General features: G+C 37.2%; 1 protein-coding gene across 2 annotated transcripts; it reads right to left on the bottom strand.

Annotated features, from left to right (window-relative positions):
• Positions 1-6,470: 6,470 nt before the first annotated feature.
• Positions 6,471-11,328, bottom strand: LOC132626675 (probable phospholipid hydroperoxide glutathione peroxidase). Of its 2 annotated transcripts, none has more exons than XM_060341627.1 (5): positions 10,848-11,328; positions 9,359-10,684; positions 8,153-8,260; positions 7,513-7,589; positions 6,471-6,778 (listed from the first exon to the last, which is right to left on the bottom strand). In XM_060341627.1, the coding sequence occupies exons 3-5, from the start codon at positions 8,201-8,203 to the stop codon at positions 6,598-6,600; spliced, it is 309 nt and encodes a 102-aa protein (XP_060197610.1). In that variant the 5' UTR covers positions 8,204-8,260; positions 9,359-10,684; positions 10,848-11,328; the 3' UTR covers positions 6,471-6,597. The 2 variants fall into 2 exon arrangements, with proteins under 2 accessions (XP_060197610.1, XP_060197609.1); XM_060341626.1 differs by having other exon boundaries at positions 8,153-8,287; positions 10,848-11,325.
• Between the last annotated feature and the right edge of the window lie 877 nt (positions 11,329-12,205).

Here is a 12,205-nt window from a genome sequence, read left to right as displayed (position 1 = left end):
TTATGATGCTAGTTCCTCCAAGGTGAGACATGATGATCATGACTACTCCATAATGGAATCGGGGGTTCTCGACCTTACGTCACCCCGATAGAGTTGTAGCTTTTACTTGAGTTCTTATGCATGCTTCATGATAAGTATATATGTATGATTACACCGTGCCTAGTTGGCCGGGCAGACAAAACTACGATAGGCTTAGTGGGCCACTATGAGAATGATTACACCGTGCCTATATGGCCGGGCAGACACCACTAGTGGGCGGCTTGAGATGTATGTCTACCCCGGACGCGGGAGGCCCAGACGCGGGCTAATGATGATCACACCATACATATATGGTCGGGCAGTTTACATATGCATACCTGATATGATGTCGATTACTATATAAGTTAGCATGCATGACTCCGCCTTAAGAGGCAATCAGTTACAAGTTATCCCTTTATCTTATATTCTCGCATCTCCTTATCATGTTATTGTGTATGCCTTACATACTTTGGTCGTACTGACGTCCTTTCTTTTTATGGACGCTGTGTTCATGCCCACAGGTAGACGGAGAGGCGGCACCGATTCATAGGAGTCTATCAGCAGCTACACAGGAGCACTCCATTACTCCAGAGGTGCCAGTTAGTGATGCATTCTTTTGTGTACATATTTGGGTATGGTGGGGTCCTGTCCCGTCCATATGTCTCAGTATTCTAATAGAGGCTCATAGATACGTACGCGTGGGTAGTAGATGTCTCATGAATACATCAGTGTATATTTTGTATATCATTTTTGCAGCCATGAGGGCTCATATATATATATATATATATATATATATATATATATATGTATTGCCTTGGAGATTATTTGTGTTCAGGTTTGGCATGGTGATTAGCCTAATGAGTGGTGCTCGGTAGTCAGCTCTGGGTACTCGTCATGGCCCCCTAGTCGAGTCGTGACACTTGTATCCGCATATATGCTCGTAACCTTAGATATATTGTACCCCTATATACGTAGTATATGTAAAATGATTTCAATTAGGAAAATTACCTTATTGAAGTCAAAGATTAACTTACCTTATCCTGAAGTTTCTCTATCCTTTTCGAACCGCCTTTCCTTGCCCCTAACCCTCTAATAAGTTTGATATGTTCAAAAGAAAATGAACGATGTAAGACAAATCCACTCATGTCAATTCCATAATTTAAAAGCTCAGATGAAGTCGAAGTCAATCCAAAAGCCTCGTGGTTAATCCCCAAAATAAATTACGTTTTCAGGTTATTCACAATCCAATGAGTCTGAATCTACAGTTAGATTTTTAATCCCACTCTAATTTGATGCTCAATCCCCAATTTGATGATTCTAGGGCTTAGACTAGACCCAAAATCTCAAATTTCTACATTCAATTTCATGATGTAAACATCAAAATCTAGCACAAATCTTGTATAATCGCTAGGATTTAGTGTAGAATTGTTACCTCAAGGTTATATGTCTATCCAAGTCGAATCTCCCATCAATTCATAGCTTAGATCGTCCAAAATTGTGTTGGATTGCCAAAAAACTTCAAGAACGTCCCATTTTTCTATTACAACCATTTTTTCAATTACAGTGGCTAGCCCACAATTGCGGACATGACTCTCAATTGCAATTAGCCATAAGTCGGGATAGCCTCGCAAATGCGGTGGCCACATCGCAATTGCGATAGCACCAGAAAAAATAGAAGATGCAAAAGGTGATTATTTTTCCAAAAACTCACCCAACCAATCCAGTTCCAACCCTAACCCTAGCAAGTCCTAAAACCTTCTAAGGATCTATGATAAGTGTCAAATTAAGGGATGTAATGCAATACTCAAAACGAGACGTTGAGCTATTACATTATCCCCTCTTAAATAAATATTCAGTCATGACCCAACCAGAGGGCCATGACGGGCATCCGGAGCTAACCCACCGGGCACCGCTCATCATACTTTCACAATCATATCTAGGTGAGCCACATGGCTAACTCGCGATCTGTGCATCAATAATAAAAATCCTATCGGGCAAGAGCACTTACATATCAACATCAACAACTATGCCCATATCCATATACACAAGCCAACGAGGCTAACAAGATGATATACAAAAATGTGAGCTGGCAAGGCTGAAAGACATCTAACTATACATAACTGTCTACGAGCCTCTAAAGAGAGTATGCACCATCATATAGACGGGACAGGGCCCCGCCATGCCCATATATATACACAAAATAATAGTACCAACAACTGCAGCACTAAATCAAGTAGATCTCCTCTAAGAAATCTCTAAATAAGCAGCCTAAGGATCAAGTCTGTCTTCCTGTCCACCTGCGGGCATGACACAACGTCCACAAACAAAAGGACGTCAGTACGAATAATGTACTGAGTATGTAAGGCATAATCAATAACATAATAGATGCATGAACGATAACATAAGAAAGAAGAGTCATGGGATGATAGAGCCATTTATACCTCTAGCGACGTTCATCATATTCACTTACCCTTTTTCTAATGAGAAACTTCCATTACATAAACTTATATATATAGTAGTATCATACCCGACCATAGAGGTTCGGTGTCTTACATACCCGACCATGACAAAGGTTCGGTGTTATACATACCTGGACCTACCATGGCTCGGTGTTATCCGTACCCAACTGCAGTGGTGCGCGCGCAATAGATATCATACCCGGCCATATAAACTCGGTGTTCTTAATAGTCATACTTTAATATATATATATACATATATATACACACACACACACACACATAGGAGTACATACGTATCCTCAACATTATCATCATCATCATTACTTTCATTATATCCTTCCTTAGAGGATCAACTATCATAGGATGGGACCATTGGTATCGTGAGAATATCAAGAATCATGAGCTTTAGTGATTCTAGGAATGAAGTCATCTTGGAAGACATTATGGAATTCACGTGAAGGTACACAACAATGGGATCATGCCTTAAGAAAGAAGGGTTAGCCTTACATACCTTTTACGTATGCTTAACTACTTACGTTCACCTCACAAGCTTGAGAAATCTACATTTAAAAGAATTCATACCAATGTTAAGTCGTAATGACACTTTTAAGTTCAAACTAGAATAATTCATGAGCTAACGAAAATTGGACAACATTTCCCCTATTTCATCGACTTCCACCATATCGCAAAACAACTCCCTAACAACTATAATAACATCAACAATATCATAAACAAGTATTCACATTCCATTAAGTATCAAAATTCATTCTCATATTCAACTTATATCAACAACTTTACACTAACCCTTTGCACAATTGCATACAACACTTCATTGTCATCATTAATACCCTTCATTACAAGATTATATCCATAGCATACTAAGAATCATGACCTAAGTTAGTTTACTACTCAAAATATCATTAAATCTATATTTGAATTCTTCCCCCATCCAAGTTATTCAACAACCAAGCATTGTTAACAACATGAAATGGACATGGAAACTAACCTTTTATCTCATAGAAATAAGCTTTGGATCAAGTTACCAACATGTATGAAAACCCTAGTTTCAATACCAATGAAATTCTTGAAATCTACCAACCCTAGTGAGTGTTCCAACGCATGAATATCTTGATTCTTGTTATTTGATCTTTGATTTCTCTTGGGTTTGAGTGGAATATACTTGGAATAAGGTTCTAGAGCTCTTGAGAGTTTGGGAGAAGTAGGAAATGAAAAATAAGAACAAGGGTCGTCCATATATAAAAAGAGAAAAAAACTAACCCGACCCGATTGTACGGCCACTTATACGCTCCGTATAAATGGACCATATATCCCACCATGATTTCTCCCATCTCTGGAATTGTTATACGGACCATTTATACGGGCCGTATAACTTATACCGTCCGTATTAGTGGTCATACAACCCAAAAAATTCTGAAACTTCTCTCGTTGATTCGACCAACCTCCAATCCTTATGGAACCTTATTAACACTTATAAAATACTTCATTAATCATCTAAGAAGCCTTATAGTTCCCCCTCAAGACATAACTAAATAAATATTAGCTAAATTGTTACGAAACCTTCTCAAACATGACTTATATTCCGCTTTTCTTTAACGAACTTAGTTCCTCCGATTCATATGACTTCAAAATCTTGTGGTACGCTCTTTAAGCTATCTAATACTCTCCTTAATCTCATAAGGACTTCATATTCACCTTAAGCTCGCGTTAGTCCACTCACAATGTAACAAGTCCAAAATCTCAGAGGTATAACATTCTTCCCCCCTTAGAAACATTCTTCCTCGAATGTTAGACTTTTGGGGATTCTACAAAAAAATTTCCAGAGTTTCCCTTGTAATATGACACTACCATCCTATCACAGCAACCCAAAATATATTTCCTCACAGGGCTATAACAACAACATCAACAGTCATGGCCACACACGACCAAGGAAGCATCAAGGAAAGCATTACATACCTGAAGACGATGGCGTCTCTGCCTGAGTCTCCTCTGGAGGTGGAAATAAATGTGGGTACCTGAACTTCATGTCTTCTTCTGCTTCCCAATTCATTTCCTCTCTATTATTATTTCTCCATAAGACTTTAACTAAAGCTACATCTTTGGTTCTGAGTCTCCGTACTTGCCTATGTAGAATGGCAATAGGAACTTCTTCGTAGGATAATTGCTCAGTGACTTGGACATCATCTGCCGGTGCAATTCTGGAAGGATCTCCAATGCACTTACGAAGCATCGATACATGAAAAATCGGATGGACTGACTCCAAATGCCATCCGAAGCTCGATCTAATTCATAAACCACTTGGCCTACCTTGCGTACAATCTCATAAGGTCCAACATACTGAGGACTAAGCTGACCCTTTTTGCTAAATCTCATGAAGCCCTTCATTGGCGACACCTTCAAGAATACCTAATCTTTCACTTGAAACTCTAAGTCCCTTCGACGATTATCTGCATAGGATTTCTGACGACTCTGAGCTGTTAATAATCGATCTTGTATAAGCTTGACCTTGTCTATAGCTTGCTAGACCAAGTCTGGCCTTCTCAATTTAGTCTCTCCTACTTCGAACCACCCAATCGGTGATCTGCACTTGCGCCCATATAAAGCCTCATACGGGGCTATTTGGATGCTAGAATGATAGCTGTTGTTATAAGAAAACTTAATAAGTGGTAAGTGATCATCCCAACTACCTCCAAAATCCAATACACATGCCTGTAGCATATCCTCAAGAGTCTGGATGTTACGCTCAGCTTGCCCATCAGTCTGTGGATGAAATGCTGTACTAAGACTCACTTGAGTCCCCAAACCTTCTTGAAATGTTTTCCAGAAATTGGTCGTAAACTGTGTCCCTCTATTGGAAATAATAGATACTAAAACACCATGGAGTTGTACTATTTATTTAACATAAAGCTTTGCATAATCTTTAGCTACATATGTAGTTTTGACCGATAAGAAATGAGCTGACTTCATGAGTCTATCCACAATTACCCATATAGAATCATACTTACGTTGAGAACGAGGTAAGCCTGCAATGAAATCCATATTGATCACTTCCCATTTCCAAATTGGAACTTCCATAGCTTGCAACAATCCACTGGGATTTTGATGCTCAATTTTCACTTGCTGACAATTCGGACACTGGGCCACGAATTCCGCTATGTCTTTCTTCATTCCATTCCACCAATATATGGATTTAAGGTCATGATACATTTTAACAATGGGCTTCTTTCAAAATCTGATGACGTAACCCTACCACATCGGGAACACACAACCTGCCTCGATATCGGAGAACTCCATCTCCAGAAACCTCAAAGGATGACTTCTTCTTTTGAGAAAGGGTATTTCTATAATGAACTAGCATGGGATCCTTGTACTGGCGCTCTTTCACTTCAACTACTAGTGACAAGACAGCTGAATTCTGAATGGTAGCTCCCACATTGCCTGAGTCCACTACCCGAACTCCTAGGCTGGCTAATTGCTGCACTACAAAAAAAACAGCGTTTAGTGACGGACGTATTCCGTCACTAATCAGCATATATCTGTTGCTAAACATGTGTTGCGACGGAATGTCGTCTGTTACGATTTTGCGCTTTGCTAACCTATTAGCGACGGAAAAATGAAATCCGTAGCAAACTTAGCGACAGAGTAGCGACGTATGAAATCCGTTCCACATTATAGCAACGGATTATTTTGTTGCTATTGTTATGAATTCCGTGACTAATTTCATATTTCATTTCATCGTTTTAGTAAATTAGCGACGAAAACCATTGTCGCTAATCCGTCGCAAAATATTTGAATTATTTGTGCCTGCATTTAGCGACAATACAATGTTTGTCGCAGTCTGTAGCCTACTGTTTTCCCTCTAGCAACGACCAAAATCCGTCGCAAATCTGTCACAAATAGTTTTCTTCCGATTTTTTTTTATTTTAAATACACCTGTTGAAACATACTAAATACAAAGTAATAAATACCCTTAAAAATAACTGACATTCACATAAAATAATATTTATAAAAAAGATTCAAAATAGATAGCGAAATCCTAATCGTTAAGTCTAAAACACTGATAACACCAAGCTATCAACTACCAAAAGAACCCACACATCCATCAAGTATTGTTAGTGCATAATTTTGTTCTTTCCAACAAAAAGCAGATAACTTTGTGCTTGAGATCCAAGACCATATATTCTTCTCTTCCTTGTTCCCCCAGCAGCTTCGTAATATGGTTCACATTGATCAATATCAGACTGAGACTGTGATTTTTCCCGTAATATTTCTTGATATCTTTCCTGTAATAAGTAGTGAAATTAAAACATCAAGAATACTAACCATTCAATTTTACCAAATAAAAAGAGAAATGAATTCCAAAGATAAGAGAGCAGATATTTATCCATTTTTCGTTGGAATTGAAGTCTCATGATGACCAACAAAAAAGATTTTCATACAACTTGGATATAAATGATCATACACACTGTCTCTAAACACTGTCTACAAACTGTACGAGTTTATACATAAAACACATCTCTGCGTTTATTTGTCTATTGCAGTGTGAATAATTTTACTTAAGTCAAAAAGAAAAGCTGGTTGGTCCCTTCATAAGACACAAATGATGAACTTATGGTTCACACGTCTACCAAAACGAAAAGGACATCCCCTAGCCACAAACTTTTTGACAATATATCACCTCAATTTAGGGGTGGGCGTTCTGTTCTTCGGTTCGATTTTCTCATACTTCGGTTCGGCTATTTCGGTTTCGGTTCGGTTCGGTTTCGGTTTTCTCAATTCGGTGTTTTCAATTCAGGCTTTCAGCAGTCAGCACCACAGTTTCAGCTGCTGCACCACAGTTTCAGCAGCAGCAGCAGCAGCACAGAAACTGTGGCAGCAACACACTTTACAAATCACAAAAAGGAATGAAAAAACAGACTATTATTTCTCTGACAAAAGTTCCTACTGAAATCTTGGAAAACAGAGGAAGAGATCTCAAACATATACAGAATAAAACAACTATCAAGCTAATACATACCACTGTGATGCAACATTGACAATGATAAGGACCTTCCCCTTGTAAATGCTGAGATCAACATCATTGCCCTTGGCATCCTGCAAAAATTAAAAGAGCTTTAGCCATCCGATATCTTATCACGGTTACAGCTTAAGCCGTATAATCCTGAGAAAGAACTACTCTCAATCAATAATGTTTCATTACTTATCAACATCAAAACAGACTTGAAACCAAAACTTTAGACTATAAAGAAACTAAAAAAAGCCCCACAAAATGCATATATCACAAGTTAATTGGTTGCTAGCACTAAGCTAATACCATATACCACAAGTTAATTGGCTGCTAGCACTAAGCTAATACCATATACCACAAGTTTACACCTTCTGCTCATGTTTTCCTTTCTGTTTTACTGATAAGTTTAATCAATTGCATTAATAGCACTTAGATGGTTGGAAAATGTATACAATACACTATGCTTGTGTTGTTCAACCACATCCATTTTAACAAAATATCCCAACTATCTACACGTCATAGCTAGTACCCTTTACACCAAAACTATAAGTAACATGGAGAAAAATATCCAAATGTTCAAGTATAAGAAAGGTATGATTTCCAGTGACCCCATTTCATAATTCATTAGTTTTGAATTTCATTTACTTACAACTTCAATATCTTCTTCTGCCAAAGCTTGATAAACTCTAGATCTGCTCATAGGATTAATGCTCCCAAGCAAACTTGAATAACTTAGCTTGCTGGTGTTTTTTGCGTCCTTTAGTATGCAATCAGGGGGTTGCCCCTGCATAAAAATTTAAATTGTATTCAATGGGAGAAATTACTAGCTTAAAACACTAATACAAGACAGAACTTAAAAAAAAAAAAGGCAAAAGGAACCAAAGCACATGCATGTATATGAAGAATTAGTTGGCCATACAACAATCCATAAAGAAATACAATGCAAATCACATGAGAGATGTGAACAAAGATTTAATAAATGCAAGGGAAGTCTAACTGCAATTATAGTGCCAATGGGCATGAAGTAAGTAGAATTATTCTACATTCACATCACATGTATTATTTTATTCTAAAACAAAGTAAAAGTGACACTAATATAGCAGTGAAGCGGTAAACTTTCTTTCCAATCTCAAAGAAAAATCAGCATATATCTTGTTAAGGATGTAAAATTCGGATGAAAGTAGCAGTTACTAGTTTATTTGAGTTGGTTAAGTTCTTCCATATTTTGAGTTCTAAGAAGTTTCTATGCTATCTTTACATCTTTTCTCCCTAGCTACTCCAAAAATAACTTGAAACAATAACCTTTTACCTTTTAAAGAATCGGACAATGAGTTGACAGAGGAATGTGGAATATGGAAGATTTTGGAAAAATGCTATTAGGCCAAAACAGCAGCCCATAAAATGTAGCAGCACATGTCCTAATAGTGAAACTATTAGGCCAAAATGCTATGGCAAAAACCAAGCAACCATTTAATCTCAATTCATTACCGATCATAGAAGCCAACTGTAGGTAATGGCCAAGCAGCAAAACAACAAAATGTAAAGGCAGGAGTCATTAAAATTCAGAACTGCACAACCATTACACCTTAGTTCTCAAAATAGAAACCAAGTGCAGCAATATGTTCTTAGTGCAACAACACTCAAAATTATCTCAAGGTTGTCCCAACAATGAATTTAAAAGTGCCACAACAGCCTTTAAGACAGTACACCTTGAAAAGGAGATGTAACAACATAGCACCCTTGATCCTAACAGTGTTTTATACAACAGAATGTGGCAACTACTGCCTGCCCATTTAACACTGATAAGACTCCAATTGCAGTAACGGTTAAGCAAAAATATGCAGTAATAGCTTACCTGAAGTTCAGCAGCCAAATGATCCAAAATGCAGCAGTTTCTTACCAACAAACCCAACTCCAAATGTGGCTCGAAAAACCAACAGCAGGCAGCAGTCACTCCATTTCAAATTTAGCAGCAAATTAGGGATTTCGATAAGCCCCCAAGTTATGCAAAACAAATAAAGGGTGAAGAATGAGCATCCAAAGTTCATATCTTCATCACATTAACTTAAAAGAATACTCAGTAGTCATTCACCGATCACATCTTTTTCCCCTTGATACTCCCAAACAAAATAGTCCTCAACAAATCCAAAATTAAAAAGGTGATATTCAACGATTTCAACATCCATGTATTTAATGTTGTGACATTTTTTACATGGACATCTAACCTTGTTACCGCTCATGTAATTTTGTTGAGAAAGTGCAAATTGGATAAAATTATCTACACCGGTTACAAAGCTAGAGTTTATAAATCGATAGATTAGGGAACTTTGTTCTTTAATCAATAGCCATCAAAGGCTAATCAGTAGATCAACAAAGTGAAACAAAATAATATCAAATTGTAGATACATGTTTAGTCCAAAAAAAACACTATAAGGAAAAGAATTAACAACTACAATAGTACATTCATCTAGTTGTACTAATGAACAACGCTCCTGCTTATTCATCTAGCCATGAAAACAGCTAATACCAAGACATGTAGGTAAATTCATTGTTTTCGTCATAGATAACATGTTCTTTCATATAATGTTTCTGGATAAATATTTGAAAGTAGTAAAATTAAAAGTAGATAGACAGTTTCTTTTTATTATAACTCATATCAATTTCACAAGGACAAGTAAGTCAATTTATATAACAATAAGGACATAAACACTTTTTTTCTTTACAATAGGTAACATAAGTAATAGACCTTAATCCCTACTATGAACGGAAGACAATTTCCTTATGCAGCTTTAGATTTTCTGTCACATTCCAAAGCAATTTCCTTTGAATCAATTTTTGATAATCTTAAATCTAGACTCACTTCGAATCAAACTAAACTAAAGAAAAAAAGATAAACTAAAGAGAAAAAAAATGAAACCCACTGAAGTTTCAAGAAATTGGCCCAAAATAAAAGAATTGTAAGAAAAAACCTTGAAATAGATATATACAATGCTCGATCAGAAATTCACTTAGAGCTAAAAATAAAATAGATTCAAAATTCCATGCATATGCATTGATAAATCACAACAAACTGAAATAGCAATTAGGTATGCTTACCTTTTATGTGGAAGAAGAGGTCGTCTTGAATCTCCGATCGATCACAGGGAACAAAAGAGATAAGAAGGTGCCCAACGTTGGAATTCTTTAACCAAAAAAAAAGGGTTTAGACCCATTTCAAACAAATTTTATTCATGGGAATAAACCCATTCCACAACAAGTACAAATTTTGACCACACAAGAAAAAGATACAAAAATCATCCAAAAATAGCATATTATCAAGCTAATAAAGAGAGAGAAAAACATACTAAGTAATTACGGAAGGATGATGGCGTTCACATGGTGGAAAACAGTAGAGAGACTGAGTGATTTCTCTGGTTTTTCTAGGAGTATTTCTCTGGTTTTTTGGTGTTTCAAAATAAAAGAAGTGTGGATTTGTGCCCTAGAAAATGTCCTTTTAATTTGGACCTAGCGACGGATTTAGCAACCCTTTTTAAAATCCGTTGCTAACTAAAACCTAGATTGTTTTTAGGATAAAACTAACGACGGAATATTTGGTTGCTAAGAATATAAATATTTTAGAGATAAATTAAAAGCCCCCGCGACGGATTTCCGTTGCTAAATCCGTCGCTACATATTAATAAATATTGTTGCAACCCTTTTATTGCTAAATCCATAGGGAAAATTTAGGCGCCAAATTGTCCCGCTAAAATTTAGCGACGAAATAAAGTTTCTGTCACTAATCCGTCGCTATATAATTAGCTAAAATTTTAATTGCTATTTTGGCGACAAAATGATCATTTCGTAGCGAAATCCGTCGTTACTTAGCGACGGAATGTGATATGTCGCTAACTTCCGTCGCTAAACGCTATTTTTTTAGTAGTGCTGGAGCTCACGAGCTAGCTCTCTCTTCTCTGGTTGAACATCACATAAACTTCCCATAGATCTACAGCTGAGAGCATCAACCACAACGTTCGCCTTCCCAGGATGATATAGAATGTTAACATCATAATCTTTCAACAACTCCAACCATCGCCTCTGCCGTAAATTCAATTCTTTCTGCTTGAAAATATACTGAAGGCTCTTGTGATCCGTATAGATATCCACATGGACACCATACAAATAATGTCTCCACATCTTCAATGCATGAATCACCGCAGCTAACTCAAGATCATGGGTTGGATAGTTTTTCTCATGTTTCCGCAATTGCCTTGAAGCAAAAGCAATCACCTTACCATGTTACATCAACACACAGCCTAACCCAACGCCTGAAGCATTACAATAGACAACATAGCCTTCCGATCTCTCTGGAAGTGTCAGGACTGGGGAAAAAGTTAATCCATTCTTTAACTCCTGGAAACTGTGCTCACAGGCATCCATCAATTGAAATTTAGTTTTTTTCTGAGTTAGCTTCGTTAGTGGCGCCGAACTAGAAAAAAAACCTTCTACAAATCTTTTGTAGTAACCTGCCACAACCTGAAAACTGCGAACCTCCGTAGGTGCTGTAGGCCTTGGCCAAGTCTTCACAGCCTCAATCTTCTGGGTATCCATTCGAATACCATCGGCTGAAATAATATGCCCTAAAAAGGTCACTGAATTCAACTAAAACTCACACTTTGAAATTTTGCAAATAGCTCTTGAGTTTGGAGAACTCTAAAGACAGTAC

Source organism: Lycium barbarum, chromosome 2, assembly GCF_019175385.1.
Source record: "Lycium barbarum isolate Lr01 chromosome 2, ASM1917538v2, whole genome shotgun sequence".
In the NCBI taxonomy this organism is placed as follows: Eukaryota; Viridiplantae; Streptophyta; class Magnoliopsida; order Solanales; family Solanaceae; genus Lycium; species Lycium barbarum.
This window is presented reverse-complemented; position numbering and strand designations above follow the sequence as displayed.